This window comes from Delphinapterus leucas, chromosome 4 (genome assembly GCF_059928025.1).
Source record: "Delphinapterus leucas isolate spDelLeu-1000000601 "Yukka" chromosome 4, BTC_Dleu_Yukka2, whole genome shotgun sequence".
NCBI lineage: Eukaryota > Metazoa > Chordata > Mammalia > Artiodactyla > Monodontidae > Delphinapterus > Delphinapterus leucas.
In genome coordinates, this window is record NC_143132.1 from 77,569,111 (window position 1) to 77,596,565 (window position 27,455).

Below are 27,455 nucleotides of genomic sequence, written 5' to 3' on the forward strand. Positions count from 1 at the left end.
GATACTAGTAAAGAGATGTCATATGAAGTCATGGACATCATTCTCAACAATGTATGTACCAGTTTCCATCATCTCGTTTTCACATTATTTTTAGCTTTTTAAATTGGAAACACTTCTTTTGGGAGCTTCAGACGTTCACAACTAAATTTCCATTTTCCAAAGAACTAATTTGTAGTTCAGTTGATAGTCTGTTAAGGTACTGTATGGCTATTAATGCTATTCATGTGAGTTTCAAGGAACCAGAAAACCTGAGGTTAAATTTTATAACTTTAAAAAGAACTCTACAATTAAAAAAATTGAAATATGTTTATATTATGGATATGAACAAAATCCCTTTAGCAGTTATTCATTGATTTCTTTAAGTGTGTATATAATTCTATTTTTTCAAAAAGCACATATTTTGTGAGGAAAATTGTTTTTTTTCAAAGAGAATTGTTGAGCCTTTATTGCTTTCAAGCAACAAATATTTTTTACATTTTATCATATGTCAGCTATTTTGCTGGGTGCTGAGGATCCAGTGGTGAGAGGACACCTGAATTGGTGAATTCTAATATGGTACATTCTTGAGATACATTTGGATGCCCAATCAATGCTAAGTGAACTCCCCGGTTTAGCTATTAACTGCTGTAGTTTAATATTTGACAATCTATAGGCAAACTTGGAGTAGTGATTTAAAAAATACACAGATCTTTAATGTGGTTAATGAGGAAGAAGGTCAGCACTGACTCTGGTATTAATTTAGCATTTGCTTTTGACATTTAGAGTTTGGAGGGGGACCTTTTTATCTTTAACTCCCACCAGTGGCTGGTACATGAAGCTGTTATTTTCTTTTTCTATTTTAACAGAATCAGAGCAATGGTAAGTCTTGATATACTCGTTAGAATTCGGAAGAATCATCTTCTTCAAAGTTATCAAATAACTCACTCAATTGAGAATACAAAAATGTGCCAAAAACCAGGGAAAGAGCTAAGAGTTTGTCAATCCTTTCAAAGATTAGAATCTCAGCAGCCATATCACAACGAACAGTTTTATATCACAGCAACCTTATCTTAAAATACAGGGAAAGTGTACGTGTGTATATGTGTGAGAGAGAGATGGTAAAAGAATGTGGAAGAATATAAGAATAATTGAGAAGGAGAAGTGAGAGGAGAATCAAACTTTTTGATTAAGCTAAGCAATTAATTTAGTTGAACAGGAAGTCTAGATAACTGTTCCTGGATTGGCCGGCTATTTTATTAACTTGAACATATTGATTGGTTAGTTAAACAACATATACACACTGACTGATATGTGTCACTTCACACCCTAGTGTCTACAGCATACATTTTGGCAGTCTGTGTCCGAGGGGCTGCATATGACTGGGCCATGGAAACAGCTGTAGTTGAATAGCCTTTCCTCCTGGAATAAGGATAGTTCCTCTCAGGTCCAACATCTGTTTGGAAGAGATAAACATGGCGATATAAAAATAATTATGGCTCAGTAAAGTTTGGGGGAAAATGTAATTTTATATACTCTTACCCAAAAGAGGCAATAATATAAATATTATAAGAAGGAATCATCTAAGAACCTAGAAGAAACTCTAAGATTTTCAACTTGAAAGTTATTTTTAGATTTAAAATTCAATCAAGTAATTTCCTTTTCTTTTCTTTCTTATGAGAAGAGGGATTTCCTTATTTTTTTTCAGTGACATTTTGAGAAACCCAATAGTAACACAACACACTTTTTAACAACAAGTATGCATTTGACTTGGCTCTCTGTTTACTTCTCTGTAGATATAAATTGTAGATATAAATTTAGTTGATTGGGTGAAGTGAGATATATAAGATTATGACACATCAAAATAACCATTATATATTTGAATGTTAGATACAGTTGTAGCTGTAGTATTCTTTTTTTTTCTTTTCAACAACTATACCACTAACAGGATAGTAAGGTTCTAGTATTGCAAATCAGTTGTCCTTGAACAACTGAAATTTCTAACGGTAATAGGTAGGGATCAAGTTATCAACATTAGTTTGAGCTGGTGAGTTGTGTTTCCATTGGGTTGGGAGGAATGATACTGGAGGCAAGGAAGTGTGCTATTTTATTTTTTTCTTACCTTTGAAGAGGTATAAGCAGCATGTGAGGACAGCACCAGCCAAGAAGCAACCCAGAGACCCAGCCATTCCAAGCCAACAGGACCAACCAAATTTATATTGGATGCCAAGAAATATATTGTGCAAAACCAGAGAAGAACGTTCCACATAAACATCAACAGCATACCACACAGAGCCAATGATTCCCGGGGCACCTGAAGGAGATGAAAATTGCTAAAAATAATGCAGGTCTTTTAAAAATTTAAATCCAAGGAGATTTAAGAGTATTCTACTGTATTGTATTTAAGAGTATTCTATGGCTCCCCAGCCCTATGACTGAAGCTATGTCAGCTACATAATCAGCACCCATATGGAAACTATGTTTTTAAAGTCCTTCATTTTAGTACTTTGAGGTTAAAAACAAATAACTAAAGTAGAAATTGAAAATTTATCTAACACTCTCACACCATATTAGGATAGACTAAGAAATATTGTCCATCTTAAATAAAATTTAATTCTCACAGATTAGTCTTTCTGAAAATTGATTGTCTTGAAACAATGCCACTAGAGTCCTCTTGCTTTTAAGGTATAAATTGCATGCCAGGGCTCAGAGGTAAGAAAAAAGAGTGGCGAGTTGTCAGACAAAAGGCTATATGAAAATGGTGCTTCTGAAATCTGTAACCCCCAAGAAACTCTCACATTTTTTCTCTAGTAAGTCTGTCTGTGATATCTATTGAAGTCACAATTTAATTGCATTCTTTTCCCAATTGTTTAATGCAAGAAGTTTAAGAAGGACCAGATCATGAACACATAGTAACCATTAAAATACAGGGTGTAAATTACCACACCTTTCCCGTAATACTGTAACCCATAGGTTTAGGATGAAAACTTTTTTTCGAAACTTAGAAAGAGATTTTGGTATATATACATATACATATATATGTGTGCATATATATACATATGCATATATATATATATATATACACACACACACACATATATATATACACACATATATATGTGTGTGTGTGAAACGGAGCAGGACCTTATGGTCCTTTCTCCCCCACGTCCTCCGCCTGCCTTTTGTCTGTGGAAAAACTTTAGCCAAAGAATAAGTTTAATCAGAGATGTGAGAAAATGCAGAAGAACAAAAAGCAGTCAGACAGGACAAAACAATGATAGTTTAGTCAGTAAGCAAAGTCAAGGACCTTTAGTTCCTTCTCAAGGGCTATGGATAGTACTCTGAGCCATATCCTGTGGGCTGTTTTATAGATACTGAAACCCCTACCAGGTGGAAGAAGTTAACTATATGATGAGCAGACTGTAGCCATGACATAAGCTGCCACAATTCTGAGAACTGGCCTCAAAGAAATGGGAACAAACTGACCATGGAACTGAAGATTAACTGTACTTAAAACAATCAAGATGATGCTGGTCAGACCACCAATGACCGATTTCAAGATGGCTGTCAGAGCTGACTGTATTGTTTCTACATGTAGCCCCTTCCCTCCACCTATGAAAGCTCTTGCTCCCTGATTGTTGGGGCGTGGGGGGCGGAGGTCAGCCTTTGGACAGGTGTCTGCCCTCCCCACTGGTTGCCTGCATCCAAAATAAAGCAAACTTTCCTTTCCACCATCTTTACCTCTTTATTGGCTTTTGAGCGGGGAGCAAAAAGACCCCACTTTTAGTTATGTGTATATATCTATGTGTGTGCATGTATATATGTGTGTGTGTGTATATATATATAAATATATACATGGCATACTAATTTCAAATGAGGATTCCAAGGCTTTGGCCATCTCTGGCGATTTAATTTAGTATCTCTTTAGCCGTTCCTGCAGGGATTTTCTTCAGTGACTTATTTTTCTTTAAATTTAGTTCATTTTGCTATTTTATAAAAAATGGAGTAGATTAGTGATATCTCAAAAAGCATTCTAGAATAAAATTGCAAAGCATTAAATGATGTTTAAATTTGTTACATGAATACGTTGTTACATACAAAAGCTTTATGTTATCACTAGGCTGGATATGGGAATGAATATCTTTAAAAGGAAAACAAAGTGCTAAATTCTTGTGATTTTTTAGTACAACCTAAGGATCCTTAGGGCCTTGTGTGAAAATATCAGGGAGGCCCCACTCTTGACTATGTGATGGGTGAGACTTTCAGCTATGGGCTTACTCTGCCCACATTGGGATCTTTACAACAATTAGGAGTAGATATTATTGCTGAGGCTTCACGCTAATTTGTAGACCAAGAAAAGGAGACAGATTAACTGGCCTAAGTCACACATTTTATATATGTATATATATATATATATATATATATATATATATACCTGCAAGCATTTGCTAACTTTTTGCTGCTACCATAAAAGAAGATGGTTTTCTCTCTGGAGGGTGGACTCATTGGTTTTCAATCTTCCTACACTTTGATTTCTTTCACAGTGTACTTCCTCCCAACTTATGTTACAATCCAAAAAAGACATGATGATAAAGGAAGACTAAATTGAATTTGATGACAGACCTCAGTAAAATATCAATTTTGCTGTTTCACTAATAAACACCATATAAAGTGATTCTTGATTTATTGTTTATTACTCATGCTTGATTTATGTCTTCAGAACTCCATTTATTCACCAGCTTCTTAAGTAGAGATAATAGCATAATCTGTTTATTGTTACAGTTATGATCATATGAGTTGGCACATGAGAAAAGTCTAACACAGGACTTGGTACAATTTAGTTCATTGCCAAGAAGAACTGGTAAGGGCGTGTACAGGCAAGAAGGTGGCGGCTGGAGGCTTATTTTAGGATTTAACTTCAGGAATAATCACAATTTTTTTTTTAATTTAAAGCTTTATATAACTTTTTAAATAGTTAAAAAATAGTTTGAGGACTTCAATAAACCCTGACCAGGGATATTAACAAAAGATTAATTATCTGATTCCAAAACTAAGGAAAGCAGGGTTGGTGGATGTGCTCCTTATTCCTTCAATCTAGAAAAGCAAGTCAAATATTATCCTAAAATGAACTACTTCAGAACAGCACCCTTCTTCATCCCAAGACCTTAGTTGGGTATCTTTATCCCCATCACTAGTCCAGACCAATACCTGCTATAAGTAATGTGGTTCCAGCAACAAAGCAGATGCGGACTTTGATGTATGGCTCATCAGGGAGGAACTTCACACAGTCAAGACCAAGGAGCAGGATAATAAATCCAAATCCAGCTAAAATATCTGCAGTAATGATCAGCGCCCGAGTTACCACCAGCTTCACTAGAAGATCAGAGCATGTGGTTTCAGCATAGTCAGAGGAAGGAGACATGTGAATACACAGAGGTACACCAAAAAACAGACAGCCACGTACATTAACACATGCCCACCGAATAAAATCAGACTTCAAATATGCATGAACTTGAAAATAAATACCCTTAATTTTTCATAAAATGCAAAAATAGTACGAGACTATCAACAGTATTATTTGGTTAAGGACTGCTTATTATAGTCTTGTTGGCCATCTAGCAAAATGCCTGGCATATGGTGGGGACTAAATAACTATTTCCTTTTTGCCTCCTGTTTTGGAATGAGTCTCATTCACAAGTATTAGCTTAATGCTGAATTGAAAGTAGAGTATCTCTTCTTCTGAAGACAACCAATAAGTATTCAATAAATAAATAATCACTACATTTGTTTGAAGTTTTATTGAAAAAATGTAACAGATTGGTTAAAATAGGGGAGCAGAATAATATACTTCAAGACATCTCTTGCCAGTTCAGGTAGGAGCCATCAGCAGATCTTTAGAAGAAGGAGCTTCCATTATTAAACAGAAGACTATTTATTTTCTTTTGTTCCTTCAGGTGGTGACCCTTCTTGGCCAACACTCTGCATTAACCCTTCAACCTTGCATTGTCAACGAAGCATATTTTAAAGCTATGGCCAATGAGAATATGTGGTAGAAAGTCCAGGAAAGAGAAGATCAGGTAAATAGAAGTAGAATAGTAACAGTCATCTGCAATGGGAGCATCATCAACTGTGAAAGCCTCCTCACCTGTGAGTCCCAGTGACACTAAATTAAAACTAGAATAATGTTGTCACAAATGGAGGGTTAATTATCTGAAGTCAGAACTATTGTTACTTTAGCTGGCTACTGGAGAGGAGTAATAAAATTTATTCCTTTGATGGTATCATAATTATGTTTTATTTTCATAGTGACCTGGAGTTTCCTTGTATTGAAATAATTTTTCCTCAATGATGAGACAACTTTAGGGGTTATTTAATTATAGATGGCTTGTGAAAATGTGGCCAATTTTCCTCATTTCAAATATAAAATCTTTTTATAATCCATCAAAGAGAGGAAATCAATGCATAAAATCAGTTTCTACCTTATTAATAGGTGAATATTTAAGATCTCAAAATGTGACATTATTTTTTAAAATTTAGGCCAAATCTAAAGTTCATTTTGTTTTCTTCAAAATTAAGGAAAGAGAAAACTATGTAACTCATTAGGTGATATGAGTTTTTATATTTTAGCAGACCTCCTTGATCCTCAAATGTTATATATAAGTGGGCTTCCTATTCAGCACCCCAAACTAAGTGGTCCCACATTTTGGAGTGCCTCCCATGAAATTTTCTAAGTCCTCTTCTGGAATCTGGGATCAACAGGGCCAGGGTTGCTATCTGGATGGGGTGCCCTGAAATCATTTTTGGCCCTGGTTTTCCCCTCTCTGACCCTTGCTCCCATACAAAGTGTGTCTCAGATGCTCTGTGGAACTACAGGACTCATGCCTATGGCGTCATCCAGGGGCCACATGGCTAGCCCAGTTCCAAGAGGGCAGCTCTGCAAGAGATTGCTAATGCTGGCCAGCCAAGAATTTCCTTTTGGAGATTATCTGAGATTTGGCTGCCAGAATAATGTTAAATATTCTGATTTGGGGGGTGGAGAAGGGCTCAAATTAACAGTATCAACAGGAGCCCTAAAAAAATGCATCTCGGGGCTTCCCTGGTGGCACAGTGGTTGAGAGTCCGCCTGCCAATGCAGGGGACACGGGTTCATGTCCCGGTCCGGGAAGATCCCGCATGCCGCGGAGCAGCTGGGCCCGTGAGCCATGGCCGCTGAGCCTGCGCGTCCGGAGCTTGTGCTCCGCAACGGGAGAGGCCACAACAGTGAGAGGCCCGAGTACCACAAAAAAATAAATAAATAAAAATGCATCTGGGTCTAAATAAGTATACAAGGTAATGAGAAAGGTGATCTAATTGTGATTGTATAAAAGACAACAAAGACCAAAAATAAAATCTACTCTCTTACAGGTAACATCCTAACTTAGAGGGTACAGTTATATTATTTTCTTAGAACACATTTTCATCTCTCTAGTCTTTAAGCATATGATAGAATTTTTTAAAGAAAATTAATGGATTTTTAGCATATTATTTGAAAGTAATAGGTAAAAATATATCAAAAGACAAATGTGAGATAGTATAGGCAAAAGATAAAGGACCATTTAAAAATATAAACAGTGGTTTTCTCTGTGTAGTAGGCTTGTGAATAATTTTATTTTCTTCTTACATAAATGTATATAACAGATATTTAAAAGTTTGAAATATTTCATCTTTCTATTTTCTTCTCAACTCTAGCCATAGCACTGCATTTCTGGAATAGCCTAGGGTCCACGTGAACATGAATGCCCATTCCTATTGACCAAATCGTGCTTCTTTGTAGATAGAACTAGGTTAGTGCAAGAAGGGAAAAAAAGAGGAAAACATAAAAGGCCTTTTTCTAAAAAATGAAATAAAAGCTTTATGAATTAAAAAATGCTTCAGGCACTCAAATCCTAAATGGCAGAGAAAGATATTTGTAGAGCACAGCTCCTTTTAAGTGTTTTTCCCTGCACCGAAATAGCTGTTCAGGGGAAAAGTCACATTCTAAGGGTTTACTTTTCATTTATCTTAAGAAAAGAAGTTGTGATATTGTACCACCACCCATCATTTGATTTGAAAGAGACTAAAACCAATTTGCTTTAATAACAGCACCAGTATTTCTTGGCACGATTGGATGTTCTAATAAGTAAATAAACAAACAAACACAAATAAATAAATAAATGGTATGGAGAAGAGTTGAGAGAATCAGTAATAAGGTTTTTCGATCTATGAAATCTTTTATTCATAGAAACATGGGCCTTGTTAACACCTAATTATAATTTAAAGCTAAAGGTAAGGAAGATCTAGGAGATGGCTTTTTATTTCTGCTAAGAATGTGTCACATATTTTAATGTTTTCATTCCCTGATCCCACAGTCTGTGTCTCTCTTTGCCTATCTGTCTCCCTATCTGTTTTTCTGTCTCTGTCTCTGCCCCTCTACATCCACTATCTCTCTTTCTTAGCAAGTCATCCATTGAAATACTGTAAAGTTTCTATCTGACCTAAGTCATAGCTAAAAGACATCTCTGAAATGCTTTTCATCTAACTGGTCAATTCTAATCATAAAATTACTGCACCCTGAAGATTTCATTTCAATTTAAAAAGTGTTTACTATAAGCCTGCTGTGTATAAGACACTATACCAGACCCTTTGTGGGATAGCAGAACTGAACAAGATAATATTTTTACCCTAAAGGAATTTATAAATACATGGGAAAAGATAAAATATGCTAAAAATGTTTCAATTCATATTTTAGAAATAAACTAAATTTCTAATTGAAACATTTAAAACTGGACAGAACCTTAAAATTGAATCGTAAAAAACAAAAACACATAATGGAAACCTGAGTTCAATTTCCTTTGGTCTTCCCTCCCTGACAAGGGTGATGTCTAAGGCATACGTACAGGGGTGTTCAGCAAGTATAGAATCGTACTCATCACAGGTGCGAATCCCATCAAAAGCATTTGTGACACACTCCCACCAGAGGCCTCGGCATTTTGTGCTCACCTAGATGTTGGAGAAGACACCATGTGAAACAACTCAGGCAGACACACTTCAATTCACCTTGATCAAAGGAAGAACTTGGCTGTTGTGAGTTTGATAGCAAAGTACGGTGGTTACAAGCATGATCAGAATTTCATTTACAACAAACACAATGCATTTTACAGTATTTTCCCTTAAGCACTAACAATTCAAGGCTTTCCCCACCAGGAAGTAAAATCACTTCCTGATTTGGGGGTGGGGGCGGTAAGAAGTCATGCCTAAAATGGATAAAATCAGAATTAAACATATGCAAATGCCTATGGCTGGTTCTATCATCGAGTCAGTTTAATAGGGCAACAATTCATTTCACTACCATATGCTGACATTTACTTATCCAAAAAAAAAAAAATCAATATAACAATAGGTGATAACTGCTGACATCTTGAGTCTATTAGGAATGTACATTAATTTTTCTTCATCATGAACAATGAGTCCCATGAAGAAACATGTTATTATATATGAAGTTCATAAATTTAAAATAATGGTCAAAGAAAGTTATACATAAAGACCATACTACTTCTTCCTCGCTCCACTGACGGACTACCAATGGTTAAGCTATGAGATGGATGTAAACAAACTGAACATTAATTTCATACAACCTTGCAGTCATAAATCACTTTTACTTAGAAATGCTGTACAGATGATTCTAAGTATCCACTTAGAGCTAAAAGGTCCAAGTGTCCTGAGCCTTCTCATATTTTACCTATAAGCTGCAAGTCAAAATAGATTTCCTAGAATTGTAAACATGCCAACAGAAAATGTGTTCAAGTATTCTTGACAGAGCTCATACATATGGAACAGAACTAATATGATTGTTTATTCTGATTTGATTACAGATTCCCATTACCTTGGCAATCTGGGAATAGTTTAGTAAGATTTAACCACAAATTATCTTGGAAAAAGAAAGCTTAAAGTTTTCCTTAAAGAAAGAAGAAATAACAGAGCAGAGTGGGAAGAGAAATGCAAAGGCAGGGAGATTATAACGGGTGCGGAGAAGAAAGGAAGGAACATGAAACATTTGATTTGCAAAAGAAAATTATATCAGAGAATATTTGCGCTATGAAACTCTTTGACCCATGTTCTGCGTTGAAGTTGTGTTTTGCACCAAATAAAACTCTACTGCTGGCTACTCCATCACAATTTTGAATGCTGTACTTCTATTTTCACTTTGTATGTAAAATGCTTATAATTGGTAATAATTAATAACTCTATATTGAATCTATACTCTGAAGCAGTTACTGTTTAAGTGTATTATCACCTCACTTATTAATTAGAGGATCCTGTGCTCTATCATTATTACTGTCCATTTTACAAATAAGGAAAAGGAGGCACAGGAAAGTTAAGTGATAACCCCAGAAAGTGTAGCTAAATGGAGGAGATAGGATTCAAACACAGCAGTCTGTGTGTACGCTCTTAAGCACTGCAGTATACTTAAAACCTATTTTTTTTAATTCCAATTTTACTTCAGGTGAAAGTACTCCAGAATTGGAAACTGGAAGATAGTTTTGGATGAAGTAGTAAGCCCTAACTTTAATCTCATCCTATGGCCATCATTCTATGAAACCTCACTTTGGCTTGCTCTTCCTAAGATTAAATCTAGTAGTGATGTTTTAGAATGTTGGAATATTATCTGACCTGAGGCACCATAGAGACCAAAATATTGATAAAGAAAATCCATCTTGCGAAACCTAATATATCAATTTCTAAAGAAGGATGTGACTATGTAAACTTACATGCACATGAAATTTAAGCTATAACTGAAGAAACACAGACTTTAAATTGACACTCTTATTAGCTGTGTTGCATCCCTGGCAAGGCCTTACTTTTCTTGAGCCTCAATCTCCTTATCTTTATAAAGGAGCTAATGCTAGGGTGACTATAAGAATTAAAAATTACAAACACACACAACATAGATGATTTGCTCAATAAATGATAATACTAGTAAAATACTTAAACAGTATAGTAACCTGAGTAGTGACTAAGTTCAGCATTACTAACTAACCATATGAAAGTGGAGAAAGGTAGATGTAATGGGTAGAATGGCAGCCCCCCAAAAGATGTATCCATGTTCTAATCCCCAGAACCTGTGAATGCGACCTTATTTGGAAAAAGGGACTTTGCATATGTAGTTAAATTAAGGGTTTTGAGAAAAGTAGATCCTCTTGGATTACCAGGGTGGGCCCTAAATCTAATGACAAGTGTCCTTATAAGAAGAGACACAGAGAGGAGAGACAGACAGAAGAGAAGGAGGCAATGTGCCCACAGACACAGACACTGGAGTGACATGGGCCCACATCAAGGAATGCCTATGTCACCAGAAGCTGGAAGAGGCGAGGAATGCATTCTCCTCTAGAGCCTTCAGAGGCGGTGTAGCCCTGCCAAAACTTTGATTTCAAAATCCTGGCCTTCAGAACTGTAAGGGAAAAATGTCACTTGTGTTAAGCCACCAAATTGTGGCAATGTGTTATGGCAGCCCTAAGAAATGGATAGTAGAGACAATTTGTACTGAACTATTATACCACAACAGAAGACATGCCTTCTCATAGCCTATTACCCTTCAGTCTGTCAATTAACAGGAACACACTGGATCCAGTTCATTCCAATTTGAGCTAGGTTATATGGACCTGAAGTCCTATTCTATAATCAGAGAGTGACTGTCCCCAATTTCCTGCTGTCTAACTCAGCCACTGAAACAAACAAATAAAACCTACTATAGTCATTCTCATTATATGTGAGGTTATTTAGGAAATGAGCTGAGCTATACATGTGAGGATATTTAAACTAAAAAGAGTATTTTTTTCTTGCCAAAATAATCCAGTAATGGTGTCATTTTCAAGGCTATTGATCATTTACCTGCAATGACCATATTTAGAAAAGCAATGAGCTCATTAAAGGAAACAAGGAATCCAATTTCATTAGGTATTAATGCTTAGGGGCACAATATTAGATTGCTTGGTATTCACACTCAGTTAAGGTACGTGAGAATAGCGGCTGTAATTAACTAAACTTCTGTGTTAATATAGCACTTACTGGAGACACCCTTAAAGGTGCCTTTGTGCACAAAATACAAGGTTAAAAGACTGTTCGTTATTTATCACATTTAGGAAAGCCCTCCTTGCCTATAATTTAGAATCTTCACTTATCCTCCTGTTGTACAATGGTTTATTAAGAACTCTCTAAAACAAACAAATCTACATTCTTTAAAGTTTTAAGACAAGGTTCTTACAAAGCAGACTCATGCTTAAAATATTACGGTTAACCTTACTTAACAGGTAAAAACAATATTAACTAATAATTTCATCTCACAGCGTTGTCCAAAATAGACGATTACAAATTTAATCTTTGTGCTCTTAACATGTGATTCATATATTAATAAATAACATATAAAATAATACTCAGGGAATTTTTATATCATTTCAATAAATATCTGTTGGTGCTGAAGTGGGAAGAAGTCAGTTTATCCAATGTGTGGCAATAAAAGTGCAAGTCACAAACATGAGGCCAACCTAAATTTCTTAATATTAATTACCTGCCAACAGTGAAACAGTGAGATTTTACAGAAGAGTACAGATTTCTGGCTTCCCTTGGAAACTTGGTCAGTCTGGCCACCTGGACTCCCTGGCTGCACATAGCAGCAATTAGCAGGAGCTGAGTGGATCTTCAAATTTCTCCCTGTCATTTAAATCTCACCTCAAAGATATCCCTTCTTCCATGAGATTCTCCCAGTCTCTCCAGCTGGAGTTAATCTCTTCTTGGAGCCCACAGTAACTAGTCCATATTTCTATAGCATTTATAATATTGCATTATCTTTTTATGTGCATTTATGTGCATCTGTCTCCCAAGTCTGCCTTTCAAACTATGTTCACTAAATGTCTGTCATGTGTCAGTCAACCGGCTAAGTGCTGGGGATACAGCAATGATCAAGATAGGTATGGCACCTTGCTTCAAGGAGCTTACAAATCCCCCTTCTCAGTATATAATAGATGCTCAAAAGATGTTTACTGAGGGAAAATATTTGTCAATTTTTCTAATTCATACACATTAACTCTCATTTCTCACTTGGCATAGAAAATGGTTACTGATATACTGTACACACAGTTGAGGCTTAATATGTCCTTTTGACTTGACTGAACAGGCTAGAATGTCTAAATCCAGGAGTTAAAGAAATATTATTGAGACCAGAGAGTTTATGCTGATTTGGTGTCAGCCTGGACCCTATCTACTCAACTGGCTCTGGAAAGTGTTTACCACAATACTAAGGATGAGCAGGATACCACATAGAAAAATAGTTTCAGGAAACTTTTGGGAAGAGGGACTGATGGTCCCTCTTCCTAGTTGAGTTTATAATGGCATAAATTAATTCCTTAATCCTGGAATTTCTTATTCTAACCTCTTTAGCAGTTTCCAATTAAGGTTTCTCTTTTCTCTATCCTAGCCTTTGCCAGTTTCCCTTTTCTTATCCCTCTGAAAATATTTACAAGTGGCAACACACAATTTTGCCTGCATTGTCTTATCTTCTGCAGTTTTGAGTGTGCCTGTCATGCCTCCATATATTTTATATATCTTTTGAGAAGAGAGAAACTTAAAAATACTTTAATTAATTGGCATTTTCTCCTCCTGTTACATAGGAGAAATTTACATATATATATATATATTTGGTTGGCCAAAAACTGTCTTCGGTTTTTAAGTAAAAAGAAAACCACATTTTTCATTTTCACCAAGAACTTTATTGAACAATATATTCACCGTTTTGTTCCACTACTTTCTGCCACTTTTCAGGTAACTTCATAATTCAATCTTCCCCAAACTTTTTATCTTTCTGAGAAAAGAACTTTTCCAAATGCCTTTTACAATCTTCCAGGCAGTTGAAATTTTTTCATTAAGAGAATTTTGTAGAGACCAAAATAAATGGAAATCCGAAGGTGCAATGTCTGTTGAATATGGTGGATGAATGAAGAACTTCCCAGCCAACCTATAACAGTTTTTGCCTGGTCATCAAACAAACATGCTGTCTTGTGTTATCCTGATGGAAGATGATGCGTTTTCTGTTGACGAATTCCGGATGCTTTTCATCGAGTGCTGCTTTCATTTGGTCTAATTGGGAGCAGTACTTGTTGGAATTAATCGTTTGGTTTTCCAGAAGCAGCTCATAATAGAGGACTCCCTTCCAATCCCACCATATACACAACATCACCTTCTTCGGATAAAGACCGGTGTGGTTGGTGGTGGTTCATTTCGCCTGCCCCATGATCTCTTCTGTTCCACATTATTGTACAGTATCCGCTTTTCATCACCCGTCACAATTTGTTTTAAAAACGAACGTTTTCATTATGTTTAAGTAGAGAATCTCATGCGGAAATATGGTCAAGAAGGTTTTTCTCGCTTACCTTATGTGAAAACCAAACATCAAAGCGATTCACGTAACCAAGTTGGTGCAAATGATTTTCAGTGCTTGATTTGGATATTTTGAGTATGTCTGCTATCTCCCATGTGGTACAACGTTGATTGTTCTCAATTAATGTCTCGATTTGATCGCTATCAACTTTAATTGCTCTACCCAACCATGGAGCACCGTCCAGAGAGAAATCTCCAGCACGAAACTTGGCAAACAACTTTTGACACCTTCAACCAGTCACAGCACCTTCTCCATATGCTGCACAAATATTTTCTTGCATTTAGGTTGCATTTTTACCTTTCTTGAAATAATAAAGCATAATATGCTGAAAACGTTGCTTTTTTTCTTCCGCCTTCAATATTAAAATGGCTACACAAAAATTCACCAATTTTGATGTCTTTTTAAAATGTACTCTGATATGACAGCTGTCAGAAACAATCTAACAAAATTGTTTTGAATGAATTTAAAAGACAGCTAAGTGTTACTAGAGCCATCTTATGGAAAAAAACGAACTAACCATTTGGCCAACCCAATATATATAGTAATTATACACAGCAGGCTTAGTAAATGTTTTTTCTTGGTTGACCACAATCAAACAAGATTTTTCTTTGTCACTATGCATTATGTTATAAATGCATATGCATTGGGATTTGTGTGTAAATATAATATATATAGGAAGAATAATCATTAGCCAAAAGAAAAATGGGATGTCATGAAGATATATTCTTTTAAAAACCACGTTGCATATGCATAAAATAGAGATTTATAGTTTTCACACCACTTTACCATCCCTGTGCTAGTGCACTTTAATGCTGAAGATGCAACTTACTTGTTTCCAGTACTTAATTGAATATATTTATTGGAGTGCAAAAGTTTTAATAATGCTGTAGTAAATAATGTTTTACTACTAAAACGTGAAACATTTTCACTTTGAACAAAAAGGCATTTGAATTTTTCATACTAAAGTTCTGAACTTTTAATTTTTACATTTTCTTTTCTTTTTCTTACTATCCCAGGGCCTAAAAGAACTCAAGACAGGTATTTATAAGGATGAGAAAACAAGATTAAAATAAATAAAATAGATGTCACCTTTCTATTGGAATAAAAAATTACTTCATTTATGTACCATGAATTTATTTGCTAAAATATATTTGGTTTAACTCTTCTTGCTTAGCTGTGGATCACTGGATAAAGGCACAAATGGCAAGAATGGGATAATGCAAACTTATTAGGTATTAATATAATGTTTGCGGCCTTCATGGTCATATTACCTAATTTACATATATGGACTATATAAATATTTCAATTTTAATATTTATTATTTAATTTAAGTCATACATTTTATCATTTTAGAATGTTTTCATTATGAGAGTATGGAATCACAACTTTGCAAAGATTACTGGCCAGTGGCAGAGATCACAATTTACGTTGAGTGAATTATTACAAAATATTAATTTCCTTTTCTCTCTCTCCTTTTCTTAATTTCTTTCCCTGTTTGAAGCACCAGGAAGAAAAGCTATATTTTCTAGGTAGGAATACACTCTTCACCAACTTTATTATACATCTCAGGGGATTGGCTCTTTTTTCCTATCTGATTAAAAAGAGGGACCAAATCCATATCTTGAAAAAATTTAAACTGCAGCAAGATGAAAGATCTTGCCTAAGAAAAAGTGATGGTATTTCTACAGAGATACTTCTTATTTAGTGTTCAACGTGAGATTTCCAAATATCACTTCACATTATATTTCACTCATTTATTCACTCTTTTAGTAAGTATGTCAAGTATCATAATAGGTACCCATTCACTTCATATTAACAAATGCATCCTGAGTTCCCATTATGTGGAAGGGGGTGCTAGGAGCTGTAGGAGACCATGAGTCAAATTAAAGAATATTTCTAGGCTCAAATGTCTGCTAAAGGAGTTTAAAATCAGTTGGAAAGCAAAACAAGTATATATAATCAGAGTACATGCTAGCTCTAATAATTTCAATATTTATGTATGAAAGAATTGTAGCATCATTAATTAAAATAGAAATCCCAGGGGAGAGCCTGGTAATGAAGATAAAATAAATCCAAATGTGGATTACCTTTCATTTGAGGTCATAAAATTTTAATCATAACAGTGCTTGGTACATGACAAATTCTCAGTAAATAATTAACAAAAGTTGAACTGAAAAATGAAATAAACTTGTGAAAACATTTTTTCTTTCTGACAATTGAGAGACCAGTAACTCTGTGAAGAAGCTACTTTCCTATTTTACTGTGGATAATGAAGAATTACACATTTTATGATGTAATTAACATATTTTTGTTATTAATTCATAATTTATTTTCTTTTAAAATGTATTTAGTATATAACTTATGCTATTTTGTCTCTATTCTCTGCCTTATTCCCCTGGTTAGACAAAAAGGGAACAGTCATAAGTGTAAAAATGGAAAAAACCATAGCTCAGAGAAGTAAACAAAATGTGTCCAAGAGAATCAATAGAGAAAATAGGAACAAAACTTAAATCGCATATTTCTCCCTTCAGTGGACATTGTACAAAATGTCATCTCCTCCTCCAGAACAAAAACAAAACAATAAATTGCAAATAGACGGTAATATATCTAACATTTATTGACTGATTTGTATTTGCCTGGTACTGCGGTCAACTAGATCCACAGGCTCATTTAGCCCTCACAAGACACTTGCCATGTGCATATTGTTACTCTCCCTTTATAGAAGAGGAAATGCAGATTTACACAACTTAAACATCTGTCTAAATTCACACAGCTACTGCCTGGCAGGGTGGGATTTAATCTTAGGTCCCTGTAACATCAAGTCCAACCTGTAAACATCCACACTGAAAAGCATTCCCTTCCTGGCCCCCTCAAGGCGCTGTGCAAACATCTAAGTAAGAAAAAAATATTGTCATGGTCCAGGGATGTTGCTGCTTAATGACTTCTGTATAGAGACTAACTTTCCTCCATTTCAGCTCTAGGTGAGTGGTTCCATCCTTCCTCCAATTACCCCAAAACAGTAAAGTGGATTTCAAATTTTACTTCTCCTTCTCCATCAGCCTTCTTTCCCCACATGCAATCAATTATTAATCCCATCAATGTGAGTTCTTTAGTTTCCCATATCTTCATGTCTTTTTAAAAAATTTTTATTGAATTATAGTTGATTTACAATGTTGTGTTAGTTTCAGATGTACAGCAAAGTGAATCAGTTATACATATACATATATCTACTCTTTTCAGATTGTTTTCCCATATAGACCATTACAGAGTATTGAGTAGAGTTCCCTGTGCTATACAGTAGGTTCCTATTAGTTATCTATTTTATATATAGTAGTGTGTATATGTCAATCCCAGTCTCCCAATTTATCCCTCCCTGCTTATCCCCTGGTAACCATAAGTTTGTTTTCTACATCTGTGACTCTACTTCCGTTTTGTAAACAAGTTCATTTGTACCCTTTTTATGCTTGCTGCCACGCTAGTTCAGACCATCAATGTTTTCCTCCTGTTTTATGGGGAAAGCTGCCTAGTTGATCTCCCTATAATTCATTTTACCCTTTCTAATCATTCCCCACATTAGCCAGAATGATTGCTCGTTCTAAAACACACATATGTGTTTTCTTACAGTGAACCACCCTTGTCTATGGTATAAGATCTATATTTTACATGAACACAAGCCCTCGATGATCCAGCCCTTATATTCTCCTCCCTATGTTGGAAACTTTTTCCGATATGTCCAAAGTGATAAACATACAGCACTCTCATACCTAGATCTCTGCCTATATCATGTCCTGTGCATGCAATACTCTCTGCTTTTTCTTCCCCCTTCACTTGTTCTTCAAGCCTAGTTTAGATATTTCTTCTGGGTAACCTTCACTGATTATACACGACTAAGTGAGCTGGCCACTCAGAGTTACCTGTAATCTTAGCACTGGTCATATCATACTATCAGTTTACCTGTCTGTCTCTGCCAATATGCTGGGAGAAACCTAAGGAAGATCCAAGTTTCATCCTCCTTCATAACCTGTACCCACCACAGTACCAACTAGACAGTAGGTATCAAAGAGCATTTGTGGAATGAAAGATTATAGAAAGAAAAGAAAAAAAAGGGGAGCACAAAAGAGAGATAAAGAGATGAAGGAGAAGGGTGGGAGTAGAAAAAGAAGAATAAAAGAGAAGTAGGGCATGAAAGGTTTTTTAAAAGGGAGGAAAAGGGAGTGGGGGGGAGAAGGAAGGGAGAAGAGGAAGAAGAAGAAAGAGGAAGGAGGCAGGGAGGAAGGGAGAAAAAAAGTAAGGAGAGAAGTAGAGTGGGAAATAGGAAGAAAGAGCATATAAAGTTAACAGAAAAATGAAGACTATTCACAGTAGATTTCCTAGTGGAAATTTCTAGGGAGGTTCTAGATGCCATCAGTCCTCCAGCGGCTGGCCATCTCTCTGGAAGACATAGTCAAGTCTCTAGACATAGTCATAGTCAAGGAGTTCTGAAAGTCATAGTCACGGAGTTCATAAAGAATGTAGGACTAAAAAGGGCCTTAAAACAACTGAGTTCAACTTCATTTTATAATTGAGGAAACTGAGCTGAAGACACGAGCTGTGACTGCTCCACAGAAGACAGTTAAGAGGCGAACACAGGCTGGAATAATTTCAAAACCCAGGTTCTCTTCACACACCAGTCTTCCCCAAGACACACATGAATCAAGAATGACAGGAGAAGCATGGTAGCTCAGGACCCCTGGTCCCTGACTTGGGGCTGTGCACAATTCTGTGTGCTATTTCTTTTTCCTAATGTTTTTACTTTACTTAACCTCTTCAGGACAGGTATAAATGAGGCCCCATACTATTTTGTAGTATTTTGAGTATTCTCTAGTAAGTCAAAAGGATACCTGAGCTCTGCTTCTTGCTCCCTGTTACTCACCTTTAGCCTGTAGTTTTGCTATTTGTCCTCTCTCTTGGAAGACCTCTGCTGCCATTTCTAACTTTTGAAATCCTTGGCATCTTTTTTGACGCTTTGTTCAAATGTCTTTTCCTCCCTGAGGCCTGTCTCGATGCTCCTGACAGGAAATAATCATTCTCTCTTCTTTGCTTTGTTCATTTCTTTCTCAAATATGAATTGGCCTACACCCTTTATTAGAGTTTCATGTGCATCTTTGTTCCTCCCTAAACGTGCGCTCATGAAAGGCAGGAATGGTTCTTGCTTTAGCTTTGACTCCCCTTGGAGGATTTGCACGGCACCTTTGAAATGACATACATTTCATGTTTGTTATGTTGAACTGAACTACAGAATCCATTTTCCAACACTGATGCCTACATCACTGTCAAAGATTAACAAAGCAAAAAATTCATTATATTCCTTTTTGTTTAAATTTTCTATGGGTATGCTTTTTTTTTTAAAGCCCTTTTATTGTGTCAATTTTTGTCCAGTAGTTGTTTAAAGTGAGTTGTTAATATGGACCAACAACGATATATGAACAAGGAAGGAAGCAAAGAGACAAAACAGTAAAATTGAGTCAGTTAGTATCAGAACCTTGACATTTATGGATTATATTATGACTTTATATGCTAGCCAACTGAAGGAGTAATTGTTATGCGAGTTCCACGTCCCTTTAAAAATACTGACAAATAAAGAGACTGTTGGAGAGAAGGGGACCTCATTTGTTAAAGGGTTTTTTTTTTAATTTTAGAATATTATTTATTTTTTTATACAGCAGGTTCTTATTAGTTATCCATTTTATACATATTAGTGTATACATGTCAATGCCAATCTCCCAATTCATCCCACCCCCACTCCCCGCCGCTTTCCCCCCTTGGTGTCCATACATTTGTTCTCTACATCTGTGTCTCTATTTCTGCCCTGCAAACCGGTTCATCTGCACCATTTTTCTAGGTTCCACATATATGCATTAATATACAATATTTGTTTTTCTCTTTCTGACTAACTTCACTCTGTATGACAGTCTCTAGATCCATCCGTGTCTCTACAAATGACTAAAGGGTTCTTCTTTTAATGGGGAGGATTATTGGGGAAGATTTATTGCAATACATCTCAAGTATGGGAAATATGAAAGAAGCTAAAAACTACTAAACTATAGTCTGAGGTTAGCAAGGATTTACTCAAGGTGAATAAACTAGACTACTCATTCCTCTCATTTTACCTAGAAGTGTTCTTGCACAGAACAGAGGGAAGATTGGTTGAATGTACTGAGATGAAAGCAAGAAGGCACTTTAAATGCCAGAACTCCCAATCCGTCTCAGCAAGGTCTGACCCTTTCTAAACTTTCATTTCTTATCAAGTGAAGTTAGCAGTTCCATCAGCTTAAGGACAAAGATTTTCAAATTGTTTTGGAAAATATTTTAAGAATGCTTTTAGATGAGATTTTGCATGTTTTTAAAAACATAATTTTAAGTGAGCTCAAGTCCAACATATTTCTGTATTCATCACCTACTACTGGCAGCCCATACTCTAGCAAGCTAATGGTAGAAGAACATTTCTATCTGCACTTTTCTGAGTACTGTTCAAAGGACAGTTTTGGTTTGTTTTTTTCATTCACCACTTATGTGCATGGCCAGATAATGCACCACTGGATTAACATATAGCAGACATCCTTTATAGTATTTCAGTTCTATCACAATTTTCAGAAAAATAATTTTCTAGTGCTAAAGAAGCACTTAAAACTCTCTTGGTTTTGAAATACCATGTAAGAGTCAGAGGAAATTTAAAAGCAAGAAAAAAATAAAACGCAAAAATAATACACAGAAAAACAAAAGATTATTACTTTCCATTCGAAACTCCAACTAGGAAGTTTAATAAATAAAATTAGAAGAAAAAATATAAAAACTTGCCCTCAGGTATCTTTCTTAAACTTCATAAACGTATAGCATTTGCTAGAGTAAATTGTTCCATTCAGGATGTACATAGGAGAACATAGTGAGTTGCTGTATATTCTCAGTGAGTTCCTGATATATTGTTTCTTTTTCTCACCTACGCTTTTTGAAACCTTACAAATGAATAGTTGCTGAGTCTGAAGAATTGATTTTTACTTAGTTTGACCTCTCTCAGATTCCTATAGCCACAGAAAATAATTCTAAATTTGAAAACTACTTCTTTCAGAGCTTCTCCAGTGAGAAAAATAAAATTTTCAAATATGAACCACTCACTCATCTTGTACATGAAGAGTAGGTTCCCAAGAGCAACTCATTTTTAAAAGAGGGTTTCTTAAACCCATATCTGTCTCCTGTACTTTGGGACACACTAGAAAAACTTGGTTTCCCAGAGAATGTTTTCTCCTACTAGGAAACTCCTTACAATGACATTTTTTCCATTGCACAGTAATTGGGTAGGTTTTATATGACTTGAGTTTGATCACTTGATCAACATTTAGATGATCACTCCTTAAGAAAGTCTATCATACTACTTTTAATGCTGTCTTCAAGATTAACAAATTTCTGCTTGTGAGAAAGGATGTTAATGGAATGTTATTCAATTTGGTATATGCAGCAATGGAAGAGGTGAATTTCTAGAAAGCTTATATAATTACACTTGTGTAAATTTACCTTTATGAAAAAGGGCTTATTCAGTTACCTCATCTGTAAAATGGGATAACAACAATACCTACCTCATAGATGAGCTGTGAGAATTAAATAAGCTAATAATGTAAAGACTCAGTAAGTAGTAAGTAAGAAGCAAGTCCAACCGTGTTGGCTATTATTACTATCTTAGTCTTAGTGAATGTAATGGGCCAGTGGGGCTTAGAGAAAAGTTGGACAGGCTTGGGTCAGTAAAAGAAGCTGCTGACTTCTTACCTCCAGGGAGTCATCTGCATTCACCATCCAACAGTCTGTCCAGGTGGCCACAACCAAGAACCCAGTAGAGAAAAATGCAAAGAAGCAGGCGACATACTGAAAAAGATCCCTCATCTTAACGAACAGCCTGTCTGCAAGGGACACATGGGCAGCTGCCAGCCCTGGACCCATGCAGGTAGCTGGAATGCTGTCAGTCTTCTGTGCTTCTGGTACCTGGGGATGTTGAAAATGCTGGTCTTTTCCTTTTCCTTACTCCCCACTGCAGGCGTCTTAAGCTGCGGTAAGAGTAATACAAACAGGCTGTAACCCACAGAGGGGTCCTGGAGGTCATTATCTGAAGCAACGAGCCTCCAATCAGAAGCCAGGTCAGTGAAAGGACTGAGAATGTTTTGGGTGGGGGAGAAAAGGAGCCCCGGTAATGTTTTCTGCCCAGACCGTGGGCTAATATGAGATGATGGTCACCAGAGGCACGTGTCAGCGCCAAGATGGAGAGAAGGAAGAAGGGTCACACCCCATGCTGACGCCTGTAAACTGATCCTTCTCAGGCCCTCCAGAGAAAGTGAGCTATTCTCCTCCTCCCCTCAGTAAGGGGGCTATATGGTTGACTGAGTGCTTTTATTATTAGGACTATTTTAATATTCGCTGACTACCTTAGACAGACAGGCCACTGGTGAAACTATGCTAACAAGGGCTTGCTCAAGGGAGTTTGCATTCCAAAGTGCTGGACAGAACAGCCCATAAAGGGTTTCCAAGCACCTGGGCCCCAGGTAGAGCCATGGCTCCTAACCTTTCGACATCATTCAGTGGGAAAGAGTTGCGCATTTTAACCCAAAGAGCTCTGGGTATAAATCCTTGCTCTGAAGCTTACAGGCTGAAGGCACTTGGGCTGTGGTTTCTGTAAAATGGGGATATTAATACAAACAGACATCATGAAATGTTTGGGAAAATTAAACGATACTGTGTCTGTAAATCTCTTAGACAGTGTCTGACAAAAGTAGCTAAATAGTAAATATTAACATGACCAAGAATTCCCTATATGATTACTTTTCCCCCATGAACCAATGTTTGAAAATATGCTTGAAAAAGAAGCTGTTTATTCTAGAATAAAAGGATTTTTTTAAGTCTGTGATATAGCAGGGGCAACTAGAGTTTTACCTGCACCCGAATGGGTAGACTTATTGAGTATAAATATTCCATAACCAGTAGAATTTTTAAAAAATACTTAAAAGAGCATACATCCCCTCATTTAATATTATCAGATAGACCTCTCTACACTAAAATACAGATTTTTAAGTGATAATAAAAAATATTTTACATGGTTCTTAATGCAAGAGAGGGAATGAGAAAGGTGGGGGAGAGAGAGAGATTGAGAGAGAAAGAGACAAAGGAACAAGGGAAAAGGATTAGAAATAGGTCATTACTCTGGGAAGAATCATCTCCTAAGAAAGTTATTTTAGTGACAGCTCAGGAAGGGTTTACTTTTTTCCACTTAATAATGATTCAGTCATAATATTTAGGGTAAAAGACTAAAATCAGTACTGATAAAACATCCTTCAAGTCTATATTAAAATAATAAACTTTTGTGACTAAAATTTGCTATTTTCTAATTGATTTGTGTTCAAAAGTATAAACTGTAAATATAAATGTAAAATCACTTGTAAAACCATATGTGGAATATGTCTATTTACTGCCATCAATAAAGTATATATGTTATCAGTAGTTATCATTAGTTTGTGAGCGGCATTACAATTGCTTTTAGTTTTATTTATTTATTTTTTGACTTATTTCACCTAACAATTGGGGAAAAGAACACTTAGTTTTTAAAGTACCCATTCAAAGAATGGAATTACCTATGGTGTAAGGCAGCTACAACGCACACAGGCTGCTTCGATGAGTCACAAGTGAATCTGTCCCTGTGCCCTAAAATCTAAAATGCTCATGCTCTGTTGATCTGGGAGGGAAACCAATTCCAAAAGCACATGCCCATTACAGGAAAAGTCCTGGACTTGGCTGCTGGCTTGCCACCCAGGGACCTTCCACAATGTACTTTTCCTGCTAACAGTGCACCCCAGGGCAATGGTTCTTAAACTTGAGTGCACAATGGAATCTCCAAAGCCACTTGTTATAAATGCAGACTTGGGAGCTCCACCCTCAGAGATCTGGATTCGGGAAATTGGGAACGGAAGTCAAGAGTTCACATTTTGTAAATGTCTTGTATAAAATTCTGATTCTGAACCAGATGACCATGCTTTGAGAGACTAAGAAGAAGAGAAGAAAAATCAGCATTAAAATCAGCATATTACTTTACAGACTCACACACTATGGCTCATAGACAAAGCTGTGGGAGGGGGACACCAGAATTACATCTTTGGTACCAAAGTCTTCCCTAATTAGTACCATAACAGGTCCCAAATCCAAATATCAGGACTTAATGAAGAAGGTGAAGTAAAGGAAAAAAACACTGGGCTCCATGCATGCACTATGCATGCGAACACACACCAGTACACATATATCTCTGGAAATCAGAGATTCCTTCACAGGAAATATATAGGCTGTACCTTAATTTATTTCATTCCCCAAATTGTACTGGACGTCTTATGTGGTTAAGGGTTGGGAGACCATTAATGTGACTATAGAGTTGTTCCTGAATCAAAGTATAGTACTTTTAGAGAATCACGTAAGACAAGCATGCTTAAGGGTCAATTTCTGTGGGTGAGGCCATAATATGATAGGAGATCCAAGAAAGGAGAGACATGCAGACTAACCGATGAGTAAGAAGGACTCCATGGGTGGAGTGTGAATGCACTTCAAAGGAGGAGACAAACGTGTTGGGAGCTGTGAGCACGGAGGTGCACATGCAGAGTAAACCATTCACGAGTCTAGGAAACAAACTTATGGTTACCAAAGGGGAGAGTGGGATGGGGGACGGGTCAAATAGGCATTTGGGATTAAAAAATACACACTATTATATATAAAATAGGTAAACAACAAGGACCAACTATATAGCACAGGGAACTATACTCAGTATCTTATAATAACTATGATGGAAAAGAATCTGAAAAAAGAAATTATATATATGCATATATATGTGTGTATATATATATATATATAACTGAATCACTTTGCTGTACACTTGAAACTAAACATTGTAAATTAACTATACTTCAATAAAACAAAAGCAAAAAAAATTCATGAGCCTATGTAATTAAATCAATTCTTCTTTCTGCCCATGCTCTAGATTCCAATACTTAGCGTTATCTACTCAATCCTAGTTTAGTTCCATTCCACTCAGTACACATATACATATAGCCTACTCTGACCGGCACTATGCTAGGTCCTGGAGACACAGAGAAAATAGAATATGGAGGACCTGGTCCCTGTCCTTGAGAAGCTACAGTGAGTGGACCAGAGCCCGGCACATGAAAGGAAGTGAGAGTTCCGTTCAGGCAACACTGAGTACAGTCTTAAGTGATAGTACGACTTCCAATAGTAGTACACGGGCACATTGGCTAAAAACATGCAGGGATTCCCATTATAGTATAAACACAAAGGACAATCATCCCTCTGCGTGTGACCCAGTAGTGTTTATAAAATATTTTCACATACATTATCTCATCTAAGCTCCACGAAGACAGACAGCTTTATTTTATTCATCAATGCACCCCAAATGCTTAAAATTCTGCCTGGCCTATAGTAGGCTCTCAACAACTAGGTGATGAATTTCATTTAATCCTCAAAGCCCCCATGTTCGACAGAAGAGATAGTAAAGGTGAGCTTGCTCTTTCTGAATCATCCAGGGTCCCCCAGGATAAATACTGTGCTGGCAGAAGTGGCTCAATCATCTTTGCAGCTCCAGAGCTTTTCGTTCTGCAGGATCCCTAAGACATCGTGGTCGATTCATTAGCACTGTGTTCCCACTCACCCAGTATGTGCATTACTCCTGGTTGAAGATTTAGAGCCACCTGGTGATGAAGTGAGTGGTGCCCTTGGTCCAGCACCCTAAGCGTCAGTCTCTGCTCAGCTGGAAATACTGCAGTTGTCCCTTTGGCCTGCAGGTGGAAGTAGCTCTGCATTTTCAGTTGAGAAAAACAGCAAGTTGTTTTTGTGCTAACTGTTGTTTCTGTTAGGGTCACACACTGTTCCTTCTATGTCCATTATACGTCCTTAGGAGGAATAAGCTGATTTATACCACATCTTACGAATAATCTTCTCACTCCTTTTTAATTGCCCAGTGCTCACTGGAAAAAAGTACATAATAAAATCATTTGTTGTTGTCAAAGGCCATACTGCCTATAACTAAGGGCAAAATAAACCAGTGGTTAAAATGTTTGGACCTCAGAGTCAGGCAGACCCAAGTTCAGACTAAGCCACTTAACATACGTGAGCTCTTGGGAACACTACTTGCTACTTAACTAATAGCTGGCTCAATACAATGAAAATGACAAATTCTGTCTAAGAGGGCTGTGAAAAACAAATAACATTTGTAGAGGTCTTAATACAGTGCCTGGAACATAATAAACAATCAATAAATTATAGCTATTATTATTTTTATGTTACAATCTTGCCCTTCTACGTATGTGCCATATATATATATATCAATATATATATACACGTGTGTACAGGTATGTATACGTGGTGTATGCATATATGTACGTACACATAGACGTCATAGATACTTAGTAAAACAACTTAATTGAACACAGAGGAAACAAAAGGTGTAACCGTGAAGAAATTTCATTTTTCTCTCCCATGATCCTTTCAATGCATTCGTTTTGGGCCACTTCTTCCCCTGCCTCTAGGATGAAACCTAGGGTAGGTCCCATGGCATTTCTGTCATTCTTAGGTAATATAAATTCTTTTGGTCATTTCAAGGCACAAAGACACAGCCTCATTCCAGTTATGTAAACATGTGTACTCCAGTACAGAGGCGAAGCCCTTTGCAGCCAATCCTCCTTCGTGCAGGCCTCCCTCATAGCAACGTGCCTGCCACGGTCTCTGCCCTTTAGATTTCTTGGGCCCGAGACAGACAGCAGTCCATTATGTCTCTCCAGGTCCAGGGAACAAATACCAGGCTTTCAGTGTAGACGAGTTGGAACTCCTTTCTCTGGGCTTAAAGTAAGGTATTAGAACTATCATTCTCCTCTATGGTGCCAGGGAAGCGGGACTCAATACATGTCGGTCTCCAAAAAGCTCTCCTAATATTCATCTCTTTTCTTGGAGATAACTTTGTCTT

At 36.6% G+C, this 27,455-nt stretch overlaps 1 protein-coding gene across 1 annotated transcript; it reads right to left on the reverse strand.

Moving 5' to 3' along the window:
* Positions 1–331: 331 nt before the first annotated feature.
* On the reverse strand, positions 332–22,464 carry CLDN16 (claudin 16). The gene is made up of 5 exons (XM_022575100.2): positions 22,223–22,464; positions 8,892–8,994; positions 5,185–5,349; positions 2,099–2,290; positions 332–1,432 (listed from the first exon to the last, which is right to left on the reverse strand). Exons 1-5 carry the CDS (start codon positions 22,391–22,393, stop codon positions 1,299–1,301), a joined length of 765 nt encoding a protein of 254 aa, XP_022430808.2. The 5' UTR covers positions 22,394–22,464; the 3' UTR covers positions 332–1,298.
* Between the last annotated feature and the right edge of the window lie 4,991 nt (positions 22,465–27,455).

Bases quoted from the DNA above. Each gene is read 5' to 3' on its own strand.
- CLDN16 (XM_022575100.2), bottom strand. From the start codon at position 22,393: ATGGGTCCAGGGCTGGCAGCTGCCCATGTGTCCCTTGCAGACAGGCTG. The intron at 8,995-22,222 runs GTAAGAAGTCAG...TCCAACATCTAG, and splicing joins ATGCAGATGACTCCCTGGAG to GTGAGCACAAAATGCCGAGG. The intron at 5,350-8,891 runs GTACGTATGCCT...CTGATCTTCTAG, and splicing joins TATACTTGCTGAACACCCCT to TGAAGCTGGTGGTAACTCGG.